General features: G+C 40.9%; 1 protein-coding gene across 1 annotated transcript; it reads left to right on the top strand.

Annotated features, from left to right (window-relative positions):
• The first annotated feature begins 176 nt into the window (after positions 1-176).
• On the top strand, positions 177-6,213 carry LOC135612768 (E3 ubiquitin-protein ligase RING1-like). The gene is made up of 2 exons (XM_065109420.1): positions 177-1,131; positions 5,929-6,213. Exon 1 carries the CDS (start codon positions 212-214, stop codon positions 1,121-1,123), a length of 912 nt encoding a protein of 303 aa, XP_064965492.1. The 5' UTR covers positions 177-211; the 3' UTR covers positions 1,124-1,131; positions 5,929-6,213.
• The last annotated feature ends 21,618 nt before the right edge of the window (positions 6,214-27,831 follow it).

The raw sequence follows: 27,831 nt of genomic DNA, 5'->3' as shown, positions 1-27,831 counted from the left end.
CCGCTTGCACACTTCCAACAAGGGGAATCCTTACGTGAACTGATGATAAAGCGGGACCCATCTGGATGAGCAGGGTGTCTATTCTTTGTCTTGATCAATAGTAATTCAGGTAGGACGTGGGTATTCTTGCCGGGTTTCAAGATTATTTTCGATAAGCTCTTATTTCTTGGCCCACAAAGCTGCGAAATCTCCCTCTCGTCGCTGCGAAGAGATGTCCTCCGCTGGGGCCACCGGTTCCTCCTCCGCCGCTGCCGCCGTCACCGCGGAGAAGCGCTACTTATGCCACCAATGCAATCGGACCTTCACCGCCGCTGGCACCAGGCTCGCCTGCGCCCATTGCCACGGCGATTTCGTCGAGGAGTTCGACCTCCCCGACCGGAACCCTAACCCTGCCCCCCACTCCGGTCGTTACTTCCGATCCTCCTTCGACGATGTGGATGCCTTCCCCGCATTCCCTTCTCTCTTGTCCGCCTTCGTCGACTTGGCCGCCGCCGCTGCCGCTGCCGCGGTCAACGTCGAGAACCCGTCGGTCGACGCCAGTGCCGACCCTCTGAGCTCCTTTTCTGCCCCCTCCCTCCGAGATCTCGTCCAGGCCGTCTCCTTCGGCGGCGCTGCCGGATCTGGCGGCAGGGGACGCCACTTCATGGGGAACATCGGCGACTACTTCGTCGGGCCGGGGCTCGACCAGCTGATCCAGCGGCTGTCCGAGAATGATCCCAACCAGTACGGCACGCCTCCGGCGTCGAAGGCTGCCGTAGAGTCCCTTCCCGACGTCAAGATCACGGAGGGCTTATTGGCATCGGACGAGGCCCAGTGTTCGGTTTGCATGGACCTGTTTGAGATGGACGCAGTTGCAAAGCAGATGCCGTGCAACCACGTCTACCACAAGGAGTGCATCCTCCCATGGCTCGAGCTCCACAACTCGTGCCCTGTTTGTCGATATGAATTGCCAACTGACGACCCAGATTACGAGCGTCATAGGACGCCTCGATCCAATGCAGTGAATCCAGGTGGTGGTTTGATCACGGGGGCTGTGGCTGGAGAAGTAGACGGCAATTTGCCGGTGAGAACTTCAGAGAGGAGTTCTGGTGACCATGGTCATCCTGCGTCGGGGACCCACTAATTCTGGAAGTATGGTTCTTTTATATTTATGGTATTCTTGTTTGATTCTTCTTTGATCTCTGAGCATATTTGTCAAATTATCCTTGTCAGTACTGGAGACTGTTTATCACATTAATCTGCAAACTTTGCAGAGTATGACAGAAGAAGTTAGGATGGTAGTTTTTATAGATTAATTTTGAAATTTGTCTTCCTTGTCTATTTAGAAGTTTTAAGCTCTCAGTACTAGATTGCTGATACAAACTTTATGCAACTTAGTGCATAGCACATTCGTATGTGTTTTTTGTTATTCTCTTTCAAGTCCTATTGGAACATCTGCAAGGACTGGAGTTTCTTGTATAGATCTTGTTCAAACTAATACTAATTGTTATTTGTTTTGCCCAGTTAAGCTATCTTTTGCAATCATAATTTGGTCTAATAACCCTAGAGTTCTAACTTAATTGTCCATTAACAGTATTCTGTTTTAGATAGGGAACATTTCGTGTAGGGTCATGTTGATCTTGAGGACAATCATGTGCTTAACTTGATTATGTCATTTAGGGGCATGTTTGCCTCAAGGTGAATCACATGATCTGGAAATAGAATTATTTGTTCTGCTGCTTGGACAAGTAATGACTTCATGTGAGGAAAAAATATCCTTTTTTTTTCTTTTGGAGATTAGGTTTGATTCTTTTTAGCTGGAACTGATTTGGTCATTTATACTGTTATCTATTTCGAAGTGACATCTTGGGATGACATCTTAATATTGTCTGCTCTAAGACAGGTATATTAGCTTGTCTGGTGGTCTCTTTTGCAATTAAGATGGTCACTTAGGAGCAGGTTGGTTCAATAGAGTGGATGCAATAAAACAAAAACGATCCACTTCTTGCAAGCCTGTATAGTTTCTCTCTTTAGGTTTGTTATGGCTAAAAAGGTGCTTGTGGGTGAAACCAACCATTTGTTTGCAAGCTGTGGGCATTGTGTGAACATTATTTATGCCTAAGTGATAGATACATGTATTTATGGATTTCCAAGGTGTTTGGACTTTCTCTGGAAAGTTGTGGGTGAAGGTTAAGGTGTCATGAATTATGTGTACAAAAAGTCTAGGGTTTCTGCATTTGTGCCACAGATCGCTTGACGTGAGCATCGAGGTTTGTTTTGAACTTTTGAAGGATATGATTTTTGAGGTTTGGTTTTAAGGATGGTGCATTTCGTTACCCCGTGAGCTTTTGCTTGTGTTCCTGTTCTCATTTTCTCTGTACATGTTGCTTATGCAGGCTCATCTGAGAATGTTGTCAATTGTGCTTGTTTATGTTTCCACAACTTCTTTGAAGGTGTGTTTGAGTTTGTGCAGTTGGGCATATTTATCAATCTATTTGTTTGGGTAGGTGTCTGAGGTGCTGCTGCTCCACAAATTGTGATTTTTTTGGCCTTTAAAAAAAAGTTCCAAGCATCTTGAATATATTTGCATGTGTATGGATAATTTTTCTAACATGATTTATTGAGAGTTGGTCACTTCTGGTTAGAATTGGATCATGTCAGGTTATTAGTAGGATAATGTTTAATATACACTTGGATAGCTCAGACACTTTAGACCATATGACATTTCTTTTTCTACTAGGTCATAAATGAGCTGGAAAATTAAGCCATGGTAACATATTGTCATACAGGTTCTAGCAATTCTGTGTATATATGCAAGAGATACATTATAAAGCTAACATAAATGCATAATGTAAAAAGTACAAACATTACATTTTGCTGCAATGTTGTAATAAATTTTATTGAATTGAGATGGCAAAGAATTGAGACGTATGCTCATTTTTCTTTGTTGTAGGTTGCCACATAGTTCAGAGTCTTTAGACCCTTAAATTTTGTGACATCTTTTGCTTATACTTACTAGGGAATACTGTGCCTATCGGCACATGTTGGCACTGGCTGAAATGTTCTGTGCTAGAAAGATATCGAAAAGTAGCACATTGGCATGTACCAAAGCAGCTGACTGCTGATGTATCTCTAGTTTGGTTTTTCGTTTGTGCTGGTCAAAACACGAACATGCCAAATGGCATGTCATGTAGTTTGATTTTTCATTTGTGCTGGTCGACAAAGGAACATGCCAAATGGCATGTCATGCACTTATCCTGTTTATGCGGGTTTAGCACTTCCTGATGCCATGAAATGGGAATTCTTGTATTTGACTATCTGAAATGGACATTGCAATTTTGTTTTATAGCATGGTGTCACATAAATTCCAGCAATTATCCACTGCTTTATCTGTGAGGAATGCATTACAATATGATCTTGAATGATTGTTGATGAAAGATTCATTTGGCTTCTAGTTAGATATTCACTTCTTTTGTTGTGAATTGTACTGAAGATGTATTCTTGTTTTGCTTTTACTAGTAGATGATGGTTTTTTACCCCCTTTTGATAGCATCTTCTGAAACAAGAAGGAATTCTAAACAGTAAGATTGTTTTCATTAACATGATGCTTTCCTTGTAATATAAGGTGCATTATTTTGTGACCAATACCAATCAGCAGGATTGAATGTTTATTTTACAGAAGTTGTTTGCCCTCTAATAATTTGAGTCAACAGGACTCAACTTCCTTTGACATCTATGTTGCTCGAATGCTTCATATGTAGTGTGGATGTAGGAGAATATTGCTCAGAAGGTAAGTAGATGGTTATATTACTTGGCTGGTGTGTTGTGGTGGAAAAATGACAATGATTTGAGTTTATCATGGCTGTAAGCTGATTGATGATTGGATTGATTTGTAAAATTGTTTCAGTAGAATAACTGGCCTTTTAGGAATTAAAACATATTGGGTTGTGGGAAAACTATCTCTCGATTCTTTAAACATTTATAATCAATCGATATGTCGGATACTAAGCATAAATTTAAATTTGTAATTAGTGATTTAAAAAGCACTAGGTGTCAAAAGACACGAAGGTCCCAAAACACCTAAGGCGCTCACGCGAGCGAAGCGAGACGCTCTAAAATATTAAAATATAAAAAATATTTTTAAAATTAAAAATATTAATTTTTTTAATATTTTAAAATATTCTCTACTGTTAATAGTGGAGTGTGAGAAGAAGACCGAGGTGAGAAGCTGAGTCACGATGAGAACTGAATTGCGGAAAAGAGGCTACTGTTTGAGAGCAGCGGGCGGTAGCAGAGACCAGCGGCAGCAACAACAGGTGGTAGCGGAGAGCAGCGGAGACCAGCGACAACTGCAGTGGGTGACGACAGAGAGCAACGACAGCAGCAGCAGTAGTAGAGAGAAGCAGCGAAGTGGTAGTGGAGAGCAACGACAATGGCAATGGTAGCGGAGAGAGGTAGTGGCAGTGGCAACGGTAACAGTAGCGACAATAGAAAGGAAATGTTGGTGGCAGAATCGCAAGTAGGGTTGGTGTTAGGGGAAGTCGCAAGGGGGAGGCTGTGAACCAACTAACGCAAATGTGACCGAACTATACCTAAAAAGCTAGTTCGGTGGTCTGGTTTAAATCGGGTGCTTGCCCGAAGCGCCCGACGCTTTCGGGCGAGCGCCTAAGTAGCGTCTCTTTGAAGCGTACCGCCTAGACATTAAACAAGGCGCTCGGGTCTCACCTCGCGCCTCGCCCGAGTGCCTTTTGAAATCATTGTTTTTAATCACATCTATTCAAAACAGATAGATATACAAACTAATATATATCACAGATAAAGATCCGAATTGGTAATTAGGGAAGTGAAGAACATGTGAAACTAGGATAACATGAGATAATCAACAAACTGATTCAAATTTATTAATCATATTTCACAGTCAAGAATGATTCTAGTGCAAATGTGAACAACAAAAGAAGCATGAGAAGAAATTTACATAAAAAATAATCAAATAACAAAATTTTGGGTTATATTCACATATGGTTGGAGCTCAACTCATCCAACTGGCATGTTTTGGATATTAGGATGCATATCGAAGTAGCCATCCACTGGGATTTGGAAACAGATTCTAATGAATATTATCTGACCTGTGCTTTTACTTTGTAATTAACATGTAGTCATTGATTGGAGTGTTTACTGTCTCATCCTATTACTTTTAAGGACATATTATGATAATTTGTTTGGATCAGGATCTCTTTTGTGGCTTGTCTCAAATGCGGAGTTGTCAGATTAGATTTAATTCTGAAGTAAATGATGTGAAATAACAATATATTAAGACTGAGATTTGGCTTCAAGAACTTGAAGCTTGTTCCAAGGCTGTTGTTGTACACACGATAGTTGTTTCTGCAACAGGAGTTTAAATAAGCTGTTAATGTTATGATGCAATTAAGATCTTCCTGAACGACAGCTAGTATTGCTTTCTTACTTCCCGACCCTAGTCCTATATGAACTACTTATTTTGTCACCACCTTTTGTTCCCTTTCTTAAAAGTAGCACAAGGTGATGATATCTGGCAACCTTTGGAAATTATTCTGTTATGTTGATGTTCTTATCTTTGCAATGCTCATATCCATTCAGTTCATTGTTAAGAGTTATACTCTTCTGTCACTTTATTGGTTTAGTGGAAAAGTAACCTATGCATACAGAACTTGTTTTTGCTTTAGTTGTTTTCTCAAAGATTTTGGATTCTAGGCAAGTATTCATGAAGTATGTGTGTTCTTTAATTTTAGTTTAATTGTTTCGTTTCACCACCAGTGTCCTCAGATGTTAAAACTGAATCCTTTTATTTTGGCTCCGGCAAATGATGGGCGGATAGGTGGTCAAATTTTTTGTAGGCGACCATCCAGCCAACATATAGTTTCAGTCATTTGTTTCTGTTCTAACTCCATGATTGTTCTTCTACACATGTAGGATGATGACCTTCTTGGTACATTTGGACTGCTCAGAAAATATTGGTCAAAGCGTGCCAATTTCCACTGATGAAAGGATGATAATTATCCAAAACAATCTTTTATCTGGCAAAGGTTTCATGTTTATTTTTTCCTAGGTACTGCAGAACAGGGGCTGCTAAAAACATTTTTTGCTTGGGAATTAAAGCAGGATAGTGATGACTTGTGCGTTGTATACTTCTGCTGCTTTATTTTTCAGTTCAATCGCAATGGTGTCTATTTTGTATAATATTCAGGTATTCTTTTATTATCTTGGGTCAATCTTTTTCTCACATGACATCAATCAACTCGACCATATCGGAGTCTACTTTTGAGGCAAAAAAATTCGGGTATTTTAACTGAGTGGAATCATATCAAAGTGTCGGTAATAAAATTCATGAGCATCACATGAATCATATATGTAAAGACACTAAATCAATCTTATATAAGATTATGTGGTACATGCATCAATATATATATATATATATATATATATATATATATATATAATGTATGAGAATTTTTGAAAAAGTTCAGAGAGCATTCCCACTTTAAACATCATAGAAGGTTATCAGTTACGTGAAAAAATTATTTTACCACTACCTCTATCACACCCGCTATCACCTTCGCCTTGCACTACCCTTGTGTCACCTTTGCTCCCCTTTATGGACTTTGTCAGACTCATCCTTGCTCCCGCTATCACCTTCGCCTTGCACTACCCTTGTGTCACCTTTGCTCCCCTTTATGGACTTTGTCAGACTCATCCTTGCTCGTCTCGCCCTTGTGCGAGGAAGGAGGAGGTATAGAGGCAACGACAGTGTTCGTGGAGGTAGTGGTGGGTCTTGCTATGCTTGCCCCCTCATTTGAGGAGCCATCCTTGCTCGTCTCACCCTCCTCCTACGCACGAGGGCTGCAGGAAAAGGATGATGATAGAAAATATTCCGATACCGATTATAATCTGTCAGTTGGTTGTCATCGAGAAGCTGATGTGGAGAATGAAAGTCAGATTATCCCCTACTCAGTAGCTATGTGGGAGGAGTAATGGCTTGTCGGGCTCCATGGACAACAGTCCATGGAAGGTCGTTCAAATCGATCTAGTCAATTATATCGAGCGTGGTCCCTAGACGATCGTTCAAATATGCTCCCCTTCGGTCGGCCTTCATGGACAACAACCAGTAGATGGTCGTTCGACCCTATCGACCACATGGGCAAAACACCAATTAAGGGCATTGCGACGGTTACGACCGATCCCCTCAATTACCCAAGTATAAAAGTCGATCCCTAGCGCCTACTCAGAGATTGGACCTCTCTCACTGAAAATACTCTACACCCACATAACTTTTGACCACTAACTTAAGTGTCAGAGAGATCCGGGTTAAGAAATTCCCCCAAACGTTGACCTTTGTATAAAACCCTTAATACCTCAGCGCCACGTTAATCGCCTCATCACCTAGCCTTGGGACCACCTTAGGTATATGAAGACTCCTCTAAAGCCACCTTTGACACCTCGGCGCCATATTAATCGCCTCATTAGACTGCGACGAGTGTTGCTTGAACAACTCTGTGCCTTTGGGTTAAGACCGAGCGGTGTTGACTCTCGATCGATAGCATCAAGACCACAACATTTTGGCACTAGAAGAAGGGTCGGGAAGGTCGGTCATATGCAAGGCCATGAAGGGCAAGGTTTTACCCTTGCATAAGTTTCACATCTACAGCGACCTCACCATCTTCTTCTGTTAACGTGCCTCGGGATCTTGACCCCCTCAGGAGCCAACGAAGAGCATCTCATTCCTCGAACGAAACCCTCGGGCATGGAGCCTTTGCCTCTCGTAGGAGCCAGTAGAGAGTAGGCTGATCCTCGAGCCAAACCTTCAATGACCTTCTCCTTTTTGGCACTTGGGGCCTTCCATGCTAGTACCTTCTGCTTCTTCTTGGGCCACCCAGCATCATTGCGACCCAACCGAGGTGGGTCAAATGGCTTCACAAATAGCTCTCACTAGACCACTAGGATAGCTGAGGCTCCACAACACCCAACATGAAGCTCAACCCTTTCAAGTGCTAGTCATAGGTGCTCTACAAGCCAATCATGTGAGTGATGGCACGTGTGACATGACACGCAGTCTTTTTGTTTATTATTATGGTATTTTCTCACTTTATATTCCTTGATGCATAAATATATTATGATGTCCATGGATCTGTGCAATAGAAATCGGATCGTGATGAGATCACGATAATAAAACCGATTCACCTTTAAACACAAACTCTAAATAATCTTGGTCATAGATTACTTGAGAGGGACATCGAGATAACCAGACAAACTGGTATACTATAGACCTATCCATATGATGGAGGTGACTAGTCTCATAGCTGCTCATGTGGGTATACTAAGGCTATAGTGCATGTGCTCATTGGAGAATGAGTTCGCTAATTGGTTTGCTCATGGAATACTAGATGGTTAATGATATCTCATTATCAGATAGCGATTCCGTCATCCTAGTGGTGTACCTAGTCCTTAGACTTAAGACACCAAGGATGTCCTATATGAGTACTCCACTCTTTGATACCGGACTTATAAATTTGAAAGTTTCAAATCTAATATAGCCGGTCATCAAGAGTGGCAGCCAATCTTACGAGGGCTATTGAGTGTCAATAGAGGATCACCCGCTCTCGGTGTCATAAGAGGAATATTCCATGTATTCTTGCTCAAACAAATCCTTGGCCAAGGTCATTCGGATTGAGAGAAAAAGAGTTCTCCGGGAGAATCCGATTAGAATAAGACTCGATGAGAAATCGTATGACCTGATAACACTATGCCCAATATACAATCTCTGAGATATTAGATGAATGAGCGACTATAGATACATGGTAATTGAGGACAAATAGTTTCAAAAGATTGGATTCCCCTGTTTCGTTTGGGGACTATGGTGTAGTGGCATAGTACGTTCGTAATCGATGAGTCGAGTGAATTATTGTAGAGATAATAATACACTAAGCCAGAAGATGTTCTGATATATATGACTCACTGCCAGTTCGATATTGGGCCTAGAGGGTCACACACATATGGTAGGTGTTGCGACGAGTAGAGGTTTGGATATAAGATATTCGTCGGAGCCCCTATCTTATTAGATATCTAATAAGCCCTTGAATTATTGGATCCTATGGATGAGATCCAATAAGAGTCAATGAGAGATTGTTGGATAGAGATCTACTAATCTAATAGGTTTGGGTAGTTGGATAGAGATCCAATACCCAACAGGATATGATCCATTATGATTAAGTTAATATGAGGCCTTTATAAATAGGAGAGAACTACAAGGCCATAAGCTAGGCCTTTTTGGTTGCCACCTCCTATTATCCTCCACAAATAACAGGTGTGAAGATTTAGGCAGCGACTTGAGGAGCATCTTCATAGCCTATACCATATGGATCACCGCTAGAGAGGAGAATGCTTGACCTTCTTCATCCTCTCATACAGATCTACAGGATTTCAGGGATATATGATCTCCCTAGGTAACACAATCTTTCATATACGCAGTTTTCAATTTTATGGATTTTGCGCACCAATCTTTGTATGATGACAAATACATTTTTGAAAAAGTTGAGGTTTTTATTTTTTGTTCTTTCACTGCGCATATGATGTCACTCGTAGATTTCTCTACATCAAGTTCTTAAGGTTTATGCTGACATACAAGTTACATCACAATATAACGTTAACAATGTCAGCCAAGAAAACAAGGAAAGGTCCAAGTTGTACCTCGAGGGGCCAAGCTGAGGCCCACCTCAACCAACCAATCCTCGTCCATCTTCCTCACTGCACGAAGGAGGAGAGAATTTCCCTCAAGTGATGTACATGGTCTGCCTCCTTATCTGATAAAAATAAGGGAGTGTTATCGATGGTTCGTATCAACCAAGCGAGGGAGAATCCCTATTCCCAATAGACGCTCATGAAAAAATAATGCGTTATCTATAGGGAAATCTAGGGGCGACATCACATATGCAGCGGAAGTACAGAAAATAAAATTCTCAAATATCCTAAAAAGATGTTCGTCGTCGTGCGAAGATTAGTGCATAAAATTCGTAAAATTAAAAACTACATATATGAAAGATGTTTACTTAGGGATATCGTATATCCTTGAATCCTTGTAAATTTGTAAGAGAGGGTAAAGGAGGTCAAGCGTCCTCCTCTTTAGTGGTGATCCACACAGCAAGGTTGTGATGTCGCTCCTCAAATCTCTAAGCCTGCTATCTAAGGAGGAGAAGGGGAGAGGAGAATAGGAGGTGGTTACCAAGGGAAGCTCTAGCCTATGAGCCTTTAGTTTCCTCCTATTTATAGAGGTCCATTGTCAACTTAACAATAATGGATCTTGCCCTATTAGGCACTGGATCTCCATCCAACTACCAAAGCCTCTTAGATTAGTAGATCTCTATCCAATAATATCTCAATGGCTCTTATTAGATTTCATCCATAGGATCCAATAATTCAAGGGCTTATTTGATATCCAATAAGATAGAGGTTTTGGCAAATATCTCATATCCGAACATCTAGTCATCGCAATGCTTACGATATGTGTGTGACCCTCTAAGCCCAATATCGAGCTGACCGTGAGTCATACCTATCAGAACTCTTTCTGGCTCAATGAATTATTATCTCCATAATAATTCACTCGACTCATTGACTGTAGACGTACTAGGCTACTACACCGTAGTCCCCAAACGATACAGGGGAATCCAATAAATTGGACATGATTATCCTTAGTTACCATGTACCTATAGTTCCTCATCCATATAATATCTCAGAGTTGGTATACCGGGCATGGTGCTGTCAAACACATATAGTTTCTACTCGAGTCTTGCTCTAAACGAATTCTCATAGAGAACTCTTTGTCTTTCAATTTGAATGTCCATGGCTAGGGATTTATCTTAGCAAAAACATATGAGATATTCTTCTTATGACACCGAGAGCGGATGATCCTCTATCGACACTCAATAGCCCTCGTAAGGTTGATTGTCACTCCTAATGACCGGTTGTACTAGATATGAAACTTCCAAACCTATAAGTCTGGTATCAAAGAGTGGAGTACTCATACATGATATCCTTGGTGTCTCAAGTCTAAGGACCAGGTACACTATTAGGACAACGAAATCGCTATTTGACAATGATGTATCATTAACCATGTAGCATTTCATGAGTTGATCAATCAGTGAACTTATTCTTAAATGAGCACCTGTACTGTAGCCCTAGTATCCCCACATGAGCAGCTATGAGATCAGCTGCCTCCATCATATGGACGAGTATATAATACATCAGTATGTTTAGTTATCTCGATGTCCCTCTCAAGTAACCGATGATCGAGATTATTTAATATCTGTGTTTAAAGGTGAATCAGTCTCATTATCGTGATTTTATCACGATTTAATTCTCATTGCACAAATCCATGGACATCACTATATATATATATATATATATATATATATATATATATATATATATATAGTGATAAAATACCAAATAATATAATAAGCAAAAAGAATATGTATCATATCACACGTGGCATCACTCATGTGATTAGTTTATAGGGCAATTATGACTAGCACCCTCCAGCCTTTATTATTTGAAAGGGTGCTGCTTACCTTAAAACCTCCTCAGGTGGCCAAGTAGTAGCCACTCTGTCCCTTGCATAGTTGAAAGCAGGAGGAGAAGAGGGTGTGGGTTGGGATGATCTTGGTGCCTCGACACTCCCCAATGAATGCCACGACATAGCGCCATGAGTTTGGTGTCATATGAAAAGGCAAAGTGCTCCACCACCATAGGCACGATATAATGACTGGGTGAAGTAGAAGGTGGAGCCCTACCTTGAGGGCATCATAGGATAAATAGAAGCCCTCCCGGAATCGGGTCGAAGGGGCGTTGCCTAGGTTAGGGGATGTGCAACTCGAAGTTGGTCGAGATGTAATAGTGGGATTGCAACGAGTCCAAGTGGGGTGCGTTCATCACTGAGTCACAGTCATGATAACCCTTCATAGACTCTAGGTCCTAAAGAGCCCTCAAGTCCTCGGGAGACCCATTTCTAGAAGAGGATGAATCGACTTGGTCCACCCTTAGACTACCCGAGGACGAAGCTTAGGCTTCGGTATACTATCAACTAGAAGACTCAAAACTATTACAAGAAAGCAAGGACATCTTGACATAGAATGGGAGAATCAGACTAATGTAAAGGATGAAGGGCGAAGATCGATTGGTCCTTTCAAGGTAATTATTCACAAGAGGCTACACGGGATCTCCCGAGATCCCAGAGAATTTAGAGGTTGAAAGCTAAGGCATGGAATGAACTTATGTTGGGAAATTTTGGGTAGCATCACATGCACACTAGAAGAATAAAAAATAAAAATCTTAGATTTTTCACAAAAAAGGTTCTCGTCATCATGCAAAGATTAGTGCGTAAAAAACCTGCAAAATCGAAAACTACGCGTATATGAAAGATGTGTTATCTAGGGAGATCATATATCTTTAAAAATTTCCAAATTTATAGGAGAGGATGAAGGAGGTCAGATGTACCCCTCTCTAGCGGTGATCCATATGGTAGATGCGGCGAAGACGCTCTTCAAATCATAGCACGATCTTCCTCTTTATTAGTACTATGTGATCAAGAATGGGCTAGCCCTTCTTGTTGCCCACATGCCTCAAACTGGGGCGGTCGGCTAAGGGGGAGAGGGAGGGAGGAGAATAGGTGATAGCAGCCAAAAAGGATTTAGCCTATGCCCCTTTAGTTTCCTTCTATTTATAGAGGTTCATGTCAACTTAACCCTAATGGATCCTACTATATTAGGTATTGTATCTCCATCCAACTACCCAAGCCTATTAAATTAGTGGATCTCTACCCAATAATCTCTCATTAGCGCTTATTTGATCTTATCCTTAAGATTTAATAATTTAGGGACTTATTAGATATCCAATAAAATAGGGGCTTTAGCAAAAATCTCATATCCGAACCTCTACTCGTTGCAACACCTACCATATGTGTATGACCATCTATGCTCAATATCAAGCTAGTCGTGAGTCATATATATCAAAACTCATTTTGACTCAATGAATTATCATCTCTATAATAATTCTCTTGACTCATCGACTACGTACGTACTAGGCCATTACGTTGTAGTCCCTTGACGATATAGGAAAATTTAATATATTGGACCTGTCTATCCTTAATTACCATATATCTATAGTCCCTCATCCATCTAATATCTCATAGACTATATATCGGGCTTGGTGTTGTCAGACTCATACGGAATCTACTTAAGTCTCACTCTAATTGGATTCTCCTATATAACTCTTTCTCTCTCAATCCGAATGACCCTAGCTAGGGATTTGCTTGAGCAAAAATATATATAATATTTCTCTTATGACACCGAGAGCGGATGATCCTCTATTGATACTTAATTATTCTCGTAAGATTGGCTATCACTTCCAATGATCAGATGTGCTAGATTTGGAACCTCCAAACATATAAGTCCAGTATAAAAGAGTGAAGTACCAATACAGGGTATCCTTGGTGTCTCAAATCTAAGGACCACACAAACAACTGGGATCACGGAATCATTGTATGATAGAGGTATCATTAACCATCTAGCATTCTGTGAGCGAATCAATTAGTAAACTAATTCTCCAATTAGCACTTGTATTATATCTCTAGTATCCTCACAAGAGCAGCTATGAGACCAGTCACTTCTATCATATGGATGGGTATATAGCACACTAGTCTGTCTAGTTATCTTGATATCATATTTTAGTAACCTATTATCGAAATTATTTATGGTATATGTTTAAAGGTGAATCGGTCTCATTATTACGATCTCATTATAATATGATTCCCCTTGCACAGATCCGTGAACATCACGATATATGCAACATATAACATAAAGTGAGAAAATACTAATAATAATAATAAGTAAAAAAGACTGTGTAACATGTCATACATGTCATCACTCACGTGATTGGCTTGTAGGGAACCTATGACTAACAACTTGCCCCTTAGCGAATAAAGGGATTTAAAGGGGAGGAGCCGATCTCTCTCCTCCCATGATCAAGACAGTTGTCCTCTTTGGAATGGACTTTGAAATATCCCAATGGCGGGAAAACTCGTAGCTCACCATGGTGGGAAATGCCTCAAAAGAAGCCCTTGATGGCGGGAAAACCCAAAGCTCGCTATAAATGCAGAGCACTTCAAAGATCGCAACAACGGTGCGAACCTCAAAGCCCACTAACAAAGTGGGCAAGGAAGCCAACCATGGCGAAGCGACTCAATCTGCCATGGTGAAATGACTTAACTTGCCACGATGAAATAAGGGCCTATCGTGGTAGAGCAACTCAAACCTGCCATAAAGGACGAAGGCCTACTAGGAGGAAAGCTTAAGATCCGCTATAGCGAAGAAGGGACGAAGGCCCACTGATGATAGAAGCTCGAGATCTACTATGGTGGAGAAGAGATGAAGGCCCACAATGGCGAAAGCTCGAGATCTGCTATGGCGAAGAAGGGACAAAGGCCCGCTACGATGGAAGCTTGAGATCCGCTACAATGAAGAAGGAACGAAGGCCCACAATGGCAGAAGCCCGAGATCCTCTATGGTAGAGAAAGGACGAAGGCCCACCATGATGGAAGTCCAAGATCCGTTATGGCATAGAAGAGACGAAGGCCCACCACGACAGAAGCCTAAGATCCACTATGATAGAGAAGGGACTAAGGCTCACTACGATGGATTATTTGGGCCGAATGAGCCTGAGATGTGCAAGTTGGGAAAACCGACCCATGACAAGATATTCGCTACAGTGAAGGCTTCAAGTCGAATGAGTCTAAGGTATATGAGTCAGGAAATTTGACCTATATAAAATACCTACTATAGTAGAGACATCGGGTCAAATGTGCATGAGGTGTGTAAGTCGAGAAAACTGGCATATGCTAATATATTCGCTATGACGGAGACTTCGAGCTAAACAAGCTCGAGGCATGTAGTTGGGAAATCCAACCCATGCTAAGAAACCCGCTACGATAGAGAAATCGGGCCATAGGCCCGAGGTGTGTGTGCCGGGTAATCCGATCCACTCCAACACATTTGCCACGACAGAGCCATTAGGCCAAATAAGCATGAGGCGTGTGGGTCGGGTAGTTTGACCCATGCCAAAATGTTCGCTATGATGGAAGAACAAACCTGCTATACTCAAGATATCCAAATCGGGAAAAACTCAACCAGTGAAAGGAGACCCCAACTGACATGCAAGCTAAATGACGTGCCTCGAACCATTTTGCAAGAGCCCCGAAGCACGTTTTGGGGGGGGGGGGGGGTGTGGGGGGGGGGACAAATGATAAAAAAATATTTTGGCGCTAATCATAATTTGTTAGTTGGTCACTATTGAATCTCGGATTTTGATAATATAATCAATTGATGGGTTAATTGATCTAATCCATATTATTGAGTTAAGTGTGCAGGATTAACTACGATAACCAGAAAACATAAAGCAAGGATACCGGAGTCGAGCTCGATGGACGTTTAAGAGACCAAAGAAATCGTCGGAGGCTCGCGGAGATCACCGAGAAGGCTCGGCTACTCGTTAAAGTCATCACAAAGATTGGGAGCTTGCAGGGAGTCCGTCGGAAGGAATTCGTCTGAAAGCTCGCCGGAACAAGACTCGACGTTCGCGGTTGAAAACTTGCTTAGGATGTTTTTGTGTTATGTAGTTCACTTGTAATTAGGATTAGGATTAAGAGATAATCCTATATCCTGGTTAGGGGCCAACTGGGCCCAAAGTCAGATTTGGTTTGGGCTAAAATTAAGCCAAACCAATGAATCGGAGAGCCAAGCGGTGGCACCGCCTGGCTGGGCGGTGGAACCGCCCAGCACCCGAGAGCTGGGCGGTGACACCTCCTTGGCTGGGCGGTTGCACCGTCCAGCACCCGAGCGCTGGGCGGTGACACCGCTTGGTTGGGCGGTGGCACCTCCAGCATCGAAAACCCTAAGAGAATTCAAATTTTGGAGCCCAAATTTGAATCCTCTTGAGGCCTATAAATACCCCTCAAATCTTAGTTGAGATTACAACTTTTGAGAAACATTTTGATTGAGAGAAAAGTCTTAGAAAGTCTTAGCAAGTCTTGTTTTCAATTTGCTAGAGAGTTCTCCTCCTTCTTTCTTATTGAAAGTTTGTAAGAGGTTGAGCTGCTTGTAAAAGGTTGTAAGAGGGGTGTTTACCCTTCCATTTCAAGAGATTTGCTAGTGGAAGGTGGGAGCCTCATCGAAGAGGGGCCTCGCAAGTGGATGTAGGTCATTTGACCGAACCACTCTAAAATCGGCGTAATCTCTGGTTTGCATTTTATTATTGTCATTTACATTACTGCATACCTTCTTACTGCTTTAGTTTCTTATTACCCTTGCTGCGCAACTTTAAGAATACGCTTTCAAGTTAAACTTTTCAAGTTCCGTTCTTATCGTACGAAAGATTTTTCTAAAACCGAAGTTTTAATCCGCTGCACTAATTCACCCCCCCCTCTTAGTGCCGCTCCGATCCTAATAAGTGGTATCAGAGCAAGGTTATCTCTCATATTTGGTTTAATACCCAAGAGAGATGGCTTACTCCGGCATGCAAGAGGGCCATTCTATTGCACGACCACCTTTGTTTAATGGGTCGGATTACACATATTGGAAGACTCGCATGAGGATCTTCCTCATTTCTATGGACTTTGAGCTTTGGTCTAGAATGGATTTAAAAAATCTTCTCTTCCGATGAGCGAATGGAATGAATCGGAGAAGAAGGTTTTTGCTTTAAATGCAAAGGCTATGAATGCCTTGTTTTGTGCATTAGACAAAAACGAATTTAATCGTGTTTCAATGTGTGATTCGGCTTTTGATATTTGGAGAACTCTTGAGGTCACTCATGAAGGCACTAGCCAAGTGAAAGAGTCCAAAATCAACATCCTTGTGCACTCTTACGAACTTTTCCGAATGAAACCAAGTGAGTCCATCGGAGACATGTACACCCGGTTTACGGATGTCATCAATGGACTCAAAGCTCTTGGTAAAGATTTTACTAACTTTGAACTAGTAACTAAAATCTTAAGATCCCTCCCTAAAAGTTGGGATCCAAAAGTTACGGCCATTCAAGAGGCCAAAGACCTTAAAGCATTCCCTCTTGAAGAACTCATTGGGTCTCTAATGACCTACGAAATGACATGTCAAGCTCATGACGAGCTCGAGAACCCCCTTCCAAAGAACAGGAAGGATATGGCACTCAAATCATAAGAAGACCACTTGAAAGGAACATCAAGTGATGAGGACAGTGACAATGACATTGCACTTTTGACTCAAAAATTTAAAAAATATTTAAGAAAGAACAAATTTAAAAATAATATAAAAAATAAATTTGAACAAAAGAAGGACCAAGTGATTTGCTATGAATGCAAAAAACCGGGACACTACAAGAACGATTGTCCTCAAGCCAAAAAGAGGACATCAAAGAAAAAGGCGCTCAAGGCAACATGGGATGATTCAAGCGCGTCCGAAGAAGAGGAGTCCAACACCGAGCAAGTTGCTCATTACGCGCTAATGGCTTTAGGAGAAGAGGTATGTGATTTATTTAATGAAGATTTATCTTTTGAAGAACTCTCTATCGCTTTTCATGAATTATTTGATGAATGTAGAACTGTTAGCAAGAAGTTAAGTATCTTAAAGAAAGAGCATGATTTGCTACAAGATAAGTTTGATAGTCTTCAAACTCCTCCATGCTCTAAGTGTGAGCATTTAGAAGCAATAAAAAATGAAAATTTGCTTCTTAAGGAAACCTTAAACAAGTTTAAGGTTGGTAGCAAAGGATTAGATATGATCCTTGCACACAAGGGTCACATCGCAAATAGAAATGGAATTGGATTTGTAAAAGGATTACATCAAAATCCTACCACTTTCATAAAAGGACCTACATTACATGTTTCCTCTTATATGAAATGCAACTTCTGTTGCAAATCCGGACATATTGCCTACAAATGTCCATTTAGGAAAATTAGTTCACAAAAATTAATATGGGTTCCTAAAGGAACTATAAAGGATTCAAAAATAAATAACATGGTTAGTGGATCAATTTTTGAGGCACCCAAAATCAAATGGGTACCTAAAAATCATCCTCTTTTGTAGACAAACCCACAAGCTAGGAGCAAGAGATGGTATCTTGATAGTGGATGCTCAAGACATATGACTGGAGATCCATCTCATTTCTCTATGCTCACTAGCAAAGAAGAAGGGTACGTCACCTTCGGAGACAACAACAAAGGCAAAATCATTGGCAAGGGAACTATTGGTAACAAATTTAGTTTTTCCATTGATGATGTTTTACTAGTTGATGGATTGAAACATAATCTCTTGAGTATTAGTCAACTATGCGATAAAGGTTATATCGTTAGATTTGAATCAAATATGTGCATTATTGAAAAACCAAATCATAACATGACTATGATTGCTTTAAAACAAAATAATGTCTATACCATCAATCTTGATGAACTAAGTAATGAAATGTGTTTCTCCGCCGTAAATGATGATGCTTGGCTTTGGCATAGGAGATTAGGTCATGCAAGCATGAAAACAATATCTAAAATCTCATCTCAAGAATTAGTACGAGGGATTCCGAATATGAAGTTTATTAAGGATAAGGTATGCGATGCATGTCAACTAGGCAAACAAATAAAAACAAGCTTCAAACCAAAAAATCAAATTAGCACCACTAGACCATTACAATTGATCCATTTGGACTTATTTGGACCAATTGATACAATAAGTCTAGGTGGAAGCAAATATGCTTTTGTGATTGTGGATGACTACTCTAGATACACTTGGACCTATTTCTTAGCTCACAAAAGTGATTGCTTCAAGTGTTTCTCTAAATTTTGTAAACTCACTCAAAACGAAAAAGGCTTCATGATTTCATCAATTCGGAGTGATCACGGTGGTGAATTCCAAAACCGTGACTTTCAAAATTTTTACGAAGTTAATGGGTACAATCACAACTTCTCAACTCCAAGAAATCCTCAACAAAATGGAGTAGTTGAAAGGAAAAATAGAAACCTACAAGAAATGGCAAGAACTATGTTAAATGAACATAGTTTACCCAAATATTTTTGGGCCGAAGCCGTAAATACGGCTTGTTACATCATGAATAGGGTCCTAATAAGACCATCTCTATCAAAAACTCCCTATGAATTATGGAATAACAAAAAACCAAATATTTCTTATTTTAAAGTTTTTGGTTGTAAATGCTTCATTTTAAATGAAAAGGATGCCCTAGGTAAATTTGATGCTAAATCCGATGAAGGCATTTTTCTTGGTTACTCCTCCGTTTCTAAGGCCTTTCGTGTCTTTAACAAAAGGACCTTAGTAATAGAAGAGTCTATTCATGTAGTTTTTAATGAAATTTCTAATTTAAAGAAAAATGATTTTGATGATAATCTTGGTTTTGATAATCTGAATTTAAACGAACCCCCTCCTCAAAATAGCCATTTGAATGCATCTTCTTCCGAAATTTCTTTACCCAAAGAATGGAAGTATGTAGATGCTCATCCAAAGGAGCTAATTATAGGAGATACAACAAAAGGGGTTCAAACTCGTTCTTCTTTCAAGAATTTTTGTGCTAACGCCGCTTTCCTTTCTCAAATTGAACCTAAATGCATTGACGAAGCCTTAAAAGATGATTTTTGGGTCATTGCAATGCAAGGAGAATTGAACCAATTTGAGAGGAATGAGGTATGGAAGCTTGTTCCTAGACCAAGTGACCACTTAGTCATAGGTACTAAGTGGGTCTTTAGAAGCAAGCAAGATGAAAATGGTATCGTGGTTAGAAACAAGGCTAGATTAGTGGCCAAAGGTTTCAATCAAGAAGAAGGTATCGATTACGAAGAAACCTTCGCTCCCGTGGCTCGATTAGAAGCCATAAGGATGCTCCTTGCCTATGCTAGTAGTAATAATTTTAAACTATTTCAAATGGATGTCAAAAGTGCTTTCTTGAATGGTTTTATTTCCGAAGAAGTATATGTCGAACAACCTCCCGGATTTGAAAATTCTCTTCTTCCTAATCATGTATTCAAATTGACTAAAGCTCCTAGAGCTTGGTATGAAAGGCTTAGTTCCTTTCTTATTTTAAATAATTTTACCAAAGGCAAGGTTGATACTACATTGTTTATTAAACATTTTGAAAATAATTTTCTTATTGTGCAAATTTATGTTGATGATATTATTTTTGGCTCTTCGGATGAATCACTATGTGAATCATTTGCCAAATGTATGAGTCATGAATTTGAAATGAGTTTAATGGGTGAATTAACTTTCTTTTTGGGATTACAAATCAAACAACTTAGTGATGGTATATTTCTTAACCAATCTAAATATACATTAGAATTGTTAAAATGATTTAACATGGATAATTCAAAAGCAATAAACACCCCTATGAGTACTGCGACTAAGTTAGATATGGATGAAAATAGTGAAAATTTCGATCAAAAAACATATAGGGGAATGATAGGTAGTCTACTCTACCTCACCGCGACTAGACCAGATATTATGTTTAGTGTAGGACTTTGCGCTAGGTTTCAATCTAATCCTAAATTATCTCATCTGAAGAGTGTTAAAAGAATATTCAGGTATCTTAAAGGAACTCCAAATTTAGGATTGTGGTATCCAAAATCTGAAAATTTTGATCTAATAGCTTATGCAGACGCCGATTTTGGCGGATGCAGGATCGATAGAAAAAGTACATCCGGAACATGCCAATTTTTAGGACATGCACTTGTTTCTTGGACTTCCAAGAAACAAAATTTAGTTGCACTATCTACGGCGGAAGCCGAATACATTACTGCAAGTGCATGTTGTGCACAAGTCATTTGGATGAAAAATACATTAGAAGACTATGGAATTCACTTTAAAAATATTCCCATAAAATGTGATAATACTAGTGCCATATGTCTTACTAAAAATCCAATTCTGCACTCTAGAACTAAGCACATCGACGTTAGGCATCATTTCATACGCGATCATGTCCTTAACAATGATGTTGTTCTAGAATTCATTGACACAAAGTATCAATTAACAGATATATTTACAAAAGCTTTGAACGAAGATCAATTTGAATTCATTAGAAGGGAATTAGGCATGTTAAATTGTCCCTAAAATGAGCTTCACGAAAAATGACTCGTCCTTTTCCTTTCTTCTGTGGATTTGATTTCTTCCTTCTTCTTCAATTCAAAATGATCCATCAAAGTATAACTTATGATCTTGAGGGAAGAAGCTAAACAAAAGGGAGGAAGAAAATTTTTTTTTTTCTTTCCTCCGCGGGATGCCAGCGGTGGCACCGCTAGATCCGGCGGTTGCACCGCCTGGCGCTCGGGCGCCAGGCGGTGACACCGACCGGTTTGGCGGTGACACCGACCAAGCGAGCCTTACTAACCCGAGGGGTTAGGGCCGGCGGTGACACCGCCCCCAACCCGAAAAAAACACTCTCAAAACCCTCTCCCATTCCCTCTAACCCTCATTCTAACTCTTAGAAGTATTGGAGAAGGATTCTTGGTGGTCCAAGCTTTCCATCTCTCAACATAATCTCCATAAGGTAACACTTGAAATCCCTCTTTTTGGTATCCCATTCCTTCTTTTATTTCCTCTTTTCCTTGCTTATTTTTTACAATTTTATCATCATCTTGTCTAGATTATGGCTCCTAAGAGATCAAAAGGAAAAAGGATTGAAGGAGATTCATTTGACCATGATCTTTTTAGATCAAAAGAGGTAGCCCTTAGCTTTCCAAAATTTGAAACACGATGTATCCATAAGGGAAAATACGTTGATCTAGATGAACTAGAAGACTTAGAACCCATTAGGTGGTTTGCACACCTAGAAGCTCTACCTCTACTACAAATAGATGAACCAATCTATCCGCGATTAGTTAGATTGTTCTATGCCAACCTTTATGAGGACAACGATAGCCTAAGCACTTACCTTTTAGGAACACCCATTAGAATATTTGACAGCACTATTTGTGAGCTAATTGGCATAACTGAAAAAGATAGGGGATGTTATTTTATAGGTAAATGGGACGTCAAAACAATAGGAGCAACCTATACCGAAGCCGTGAAAACAATTTTTGCAAATCCAAACCTTGACTTCCTACCCAAGAGCTGTGAACACTTACTGCCTTTCAACTCTAAAATTCTTCATCACATTATCACAAGCATCATATTCCCCAAACAATTTCATCTTGACGAAATAAGTCAAATAGAAATAGGAACCATGTATTGGATTATGACCGGTTAGCATAATTGTTTTGGGTACTTAATTCGCCAACACATGCAGGATATTATGACTAAAGATACTATATTGCCATATGGGAGGTTAATCACTAGAATTCTTCATGCCTATGACATTTGCATTCCACCCGATGAAGAATCTATTCAAAATGATCGATATAACATAATAAATAAAAACCTACTGAAAAGACTTAGGTGCACTTTTTGTTGGGAAATCATGGGGGGCGACATCATATGCGCAGCGGAAGAACAAGAAAAACAAAATCCCCGATTCCCAAAAAGATGTTCGTCATCGTGCGAAGATTGGTGCGCAAAAATCCACAAAACACAAAACTGCGTATAGAGATTGTGTTACCTAGGGAGATCGTATATCCCTGTTTCCTTGCAGATCCTTAGGAGAGGGTGAAGGAGGTCAAGCGTCCTCCTCTCTAGCGGTGATCCACACAGCAGGGTTGCGACGACGCTCCTCAAATCTCCAGGCCTACTCTGAGGTGGAGATGGAGAGGAGAATAGGAAAGGCAAGCAAAGACTCTAGCCTATGAGGCTGTGAATCCCTCCTATTTATAGAGATCCCGTGTCAAAACCTAATGGGTCCTTCCCTAGTGGGTATTGGATCTGCATCCAATAAGACAAGGGCTCCGTCGGATATCTCATATCCGAACCTCTACTCATCGCAATGCCTACCATATGTGTGTGACCCTCTAGGCCCAATATCGAGCTGGCCGTGAGTCATACCTATCAGAACTCCTTCTGACTGAGTGAATTATTATCTCTGTAATAATTCACTTGACTCATCGACTACGGACGTACTAGGCCACTACGCCGTAGTTCCCAGACGATACAGGGGAATCCAATCCATTGGACCTGTCTGTCCTCAGTTACCATGTACCTATAGTCCCTCATCCATCTAATATCCCAGAGACCGTATATCGAGCATGGTGCTGTCAGACCCATACGGTTTCTACTCGAGTCTCGCTCTAATCGGATTCTCCCGGAGAACTCTTTCTCTCTCAACCCAAATGACCCTGGCCAGGGATTTGTCTGAGCAAGAACACATAGGATATTCCTCTCATGACGCCGAGAGTGGATGATCCTCTATTGACACTCAATAGCCCTCGTAAGGTCGACTACCACTCCCAATGACCAGCTGTACTAGATCTGGGGACAGCCAAACCTATAAGTCTGGTATCAAAGAGTGGAGCACTCATACAGGACATCCTTGGTGTCTCAAGTCTAAGGACCAGATACACCACTAGGACTACGGAATTGCTGTCTGACAATAAGGCATCATCAACCATCCAGCATTCCGTAAGCGGATCAATCAGTGAACTCATTCTCCAATGAGCACCTGTACTGTATCCCTAGTGTCCCTACACGAGTAGCTATGAGACCAGCTGCATCCATCATATGGACGGGTATACAGCACACCAGTCTATCCGGTTATCACGATGTCCCTCTCGAGTAACCTATGACCGGGATTATTTAGGATATGTGTTTAAAGGTGAATCGATCTCATTATCGTGATCTCATCATGATCCGATTCCCATTGCACAAATCCAAGGACATCACAATATATATATGCATTTATGCAATAGTTATAAAGTGATATACACCAAAATATAATAAGCAAAAAGATTCTGTATCAAGTCACACGTGCCATCACTCACGTGATTGGCTTGCTGGGCACCTATGACTAGCAATCTCCCACTTGACCTAAAGCCAATCACCTATGTGTCTGATCCCCATCAGACTCCTGTGACGCTCAAAGACAATCTGAGACAACGGCTTTGTCAGTGGATCTGCAATGTTATCTTCGGATGGAACTCTTTCCACTACTACATCTCCTCGGGTTACGATCTCTCTTATAAGCTGGAACCTCCTCAGAACACTTCTGATGAGACCCGGGTTCCCTTATATGAGTAATCACCCCATAGTTGTCGCAATATAAGGAAGTCGACTTGTCACTATCTGTATCGACTCCCAAATCTGTGATGAACTTCTTCACCCAGACTCCCTCCTTTGCTGCATCCGATGCAGCGATGTACTCCGCCTCTATGGTCGAGTCAGCAGTGGTATCTTGCTTGGAACTCTTCCAGCACACTGCTCCTCCATTCAAGGTGTACACATACCCTGAATTTGACTTGCTATCATCGACATCAGACTGAAAACTTGAGTCAGTGAAGCCTTCAACCTTAAGGCTATTACCTCCATATACTAGTAAAAGATCCTTAGTCCTTCTCAAGTACTTAAGGATACACTTTACTGCTTTCTAGTGCTCCAAGCCTGGATCCGCCTGATACCTGCTCGTGACACTCAGAGCATGCGCTATATCAGGCCTAGTACATAGCATGACATACATGATAGACCCTATTGCTGAGGCATAAGGTATCATATTCATGTTTGCCCTTTGGAATTTTCCATGCCAAACCTTTTGACAATGGTTTCTATGTACCTGGACTGGGACAAGCCAAGCATCCTCTTGGATCTATCTCTATAGATTCTAATCCCCAAGATATAGGATGCTTCCCCTAAGTCCTTTATGGAGAAGTGTCTAGATAACCAAGTCTTTACAGTGGATAGCATTCCTACGTCATTCCCAATGATGAGGATGTCATCCACATATAACACCAAAAAGGTGATAGCGCTCCCACTTACCTTCCTGTACACACAAGGCTCATCTTCGTTCTTAACGAAGTCATAAGATCTGATTGACTCATCAAATCTTATGTTCCAACTTCGGGAAGCTTGCTTTAGTCCATAAATAGATTTAAGCAACCTACACACTTTATCTGGGCAGTTCTTGGACACGAATCACTCAGGTTGCATCATATACACCTCCTCCTCGAGGTTCCCGTTGAGGAATGCGGTTTTCACATCCATCTGCCAGATCTCATAATCATAGTGTGCTGCAATAGCCAATAGAATTCTGATGGATTTTAGCATTGCTACGGGTGAGAAAATTTCGTCGTAGTCAACACATTGCCTTTGACGATACCCCTTAGCCACTAGCCTTGTTTTATAGGTCTCTACCTTTCCATTTACTCCGATCTTTTTCTTAAAGATCCATTTGCAACCGATGGGTACAATACCTTCGGGCGCATCAACTAGGTTTCAAACCTTATTGGAGTACATAGAATCCATCTCAGAATTCATGGCTTCTTGCCACTTCCCGGAGTCTATACTCATAATAGCCTCCTCGTAGGTCTGAGGATCAATATCCTCTACATCCTCTGCTCTAATATGTCCCACATATCTCTCAGGAGGATGGGATACTCTATCAGACCTGCGTAAAGTTGATACTTGTGTATTAGGTACCTGAACAGACTCGGGCTGTAGAGTGGTGCTTGAGCTTGGTTCTCCAACCTCGCTCAATTCTATCATTCTCCCACTGTCTCCGTCAAGAATGTGTTCCTTCTCAAGTAATACTGCTCTCTTAGCTACAAAGACCTTTTGGTCCTCGAGATGATAGAAATAATACCCACAAGTTTCCTTGGGGTATCCCACAAATTTGCATCGCTCTGTCCTTGATTCTAACTTATCGGGGTTATGTCTTTTAACATGGGCAGGGCAGCCCCAAATCTTAACAACCTTAAGATCAGACTTCTTCCCTTTCCATATCTCATATGGTGTAGACACTACCGACTTAGTTGGAACTCTGTTCAGTAGGTAAGCTGTGGTCTCTAGGGCATATCCCTAGAAGTAGGTCCGCGAAACTCATCATGGACCGTACCATATCTAATAACGTACGATTTCTCCTTTCAGAGATACCATTGAGCTGAGGTGTGTAAGGAGGTGTCCATTGGGATAATATCCCATGGTCCTTGAGGAACTGAGTAAACTCTTTACTTAAGTACTCACCTCCTCGATCTGATTGAAGAGTTTTGATACTCTTTCCGGTCTGGTTCTCCATCTCATTCTTATACTCTCTGAATTTCTCAAAGGCCTCGGATTTGTACTTCATTAAGTACACATATCCATACCTTGAGAAATCATCAGTAAATATAATGAAGTAGGAGTAACCTCCAATGGCATGAGTTGACATGGGTCCACATACATCACTATGTATGAGTTCCAACAACTCAGTGGCTCTCTCTCCAGTTCCACTAAATGGAAAGTTGGATAGTTTTTCACGAAGGCAAGGCTCGCAAGTTGCATATGACACATAGTCGAATTGATCTAGATATCCATTATTTAGCAACTTTTGAATCCTTCTTTCATGGATGTGACCTAGCCTACAATGCCACAGGTATGCTCTGTTCAACTCATCTCGTTTCCTTTTGGACACATTTACATTCATGATATGTGGAGTAGTGTCTAACATAAATAAACCATTATGCAATGTTCCTTTCGTGATGATCTTATCATCTAATAATATTGAACAACCATTGTTCTCAAAAACAAATTTATATCTACTAACTGTTAAACATGAAATGGAGATAATGTTTTTGATAATAGAAGGAACAAAATAACATGCATCTAATGCAATAAAAGCTCCACTAGGCAGATGTAAGGCGACCTCGCCAACAGCTACTACAGCAACTTTTGCTCTATTACCCATCTTGAGGTCCATCTCGCCTCTTTCAAGTCTCCTAGGCCTTGTCAGAACCTGCAACGAATTGCATATATGAAAAGCACTACCGGTATCCAATACCCATGTGTTATCATAAGATTCTGACAAATGGAGACTGATCATGAATGTACCTGAAGCTTCATCAAGCTTTTGTTTCGCCCTTTTTGCAAGGTACTCTTTGCAGTTTCTCTTCCAGTGCCCATCTTTACCATAGTGGAAGCACTGGCCTTTGTCCTTTGTTGGGTCTTTCTTAGCAACCTTTGCTTTACCTGGTTTGCCCTTGCCCTTTCCCTTCTTAAGGGACCTTTCTGCTTTCCTTTTCTTTCTGGTCTCACCAGTGTAGAGAACTGGCTTCTCTTTCTTAATAGAACTCTTTGCCTCCCTCAACATATTGAGGAGCTCTGGGAGAGTCACCTCAAGCTTGTTCATATTAAAATTCATTATGAACTGTGAAAAGGAATCTGGTAGGGACTGAAGCACAATGTCCACACACAAGTTATCCTCTAGGACCATTCCTAGACCTGTGAGTTTCTCTATCCACTCAATCATCTTTAGGACATGGTTCTGAACCGGTGTCCCCTCAGTCATCCTAGCGCGGAAAAGGCTCTTGGATATCTCATATCGTTGAGTCCTTCCCTGTTCCTCAAACAATTTACGGACATGTAGGAGAATGGATCTGGCATCCATCTTTTCATGTTGTCTCTGTAACTCTGGAGTCATAGAGCCCAACATATAGCACTGAGCAAGAGTGGAGTCATCAATGTACTTCACGTAGCGAGCGATCTCATCCTCGCTTGCCCCTTCTTCGGGCGTAGGCATCACTGTATCAAGGACGTACACGATTTTCTCCGCTGTGAGAACAATTCTCAAGTTACGGAGCCAATCCGTATAATTTGGACCAGTGAGGCGATTGACATCAAGTATGCCACGTAAGGGATTTGAAAGCGACATTTTCTGAAAATAAAGATGTAGCAGAAATGAATAACATGCAGATTTTGC

Source organism: Musa acuminata, chromosome BXJ2-5 (genome assembly GCF_036884655.1).
Source record: "Musa acuminata AAA Group cultivar baxijiao chromosome BXJ2-5, Cavendish_Baxijiao_AAA, whole genome shotgun sequence".
NCBI classification, from domain to species: domain Eukaryota; kingdom Viridiplantae; phylum Streptophyta; class Magnoliopsida; order Zingiberales; family Musaceae; genus Musa; species Musa acuminata.
Note: the sequence above shows the minus strand (reverse complement) of the source record. Positions and strands in the feature narration are given on the sequence as shown.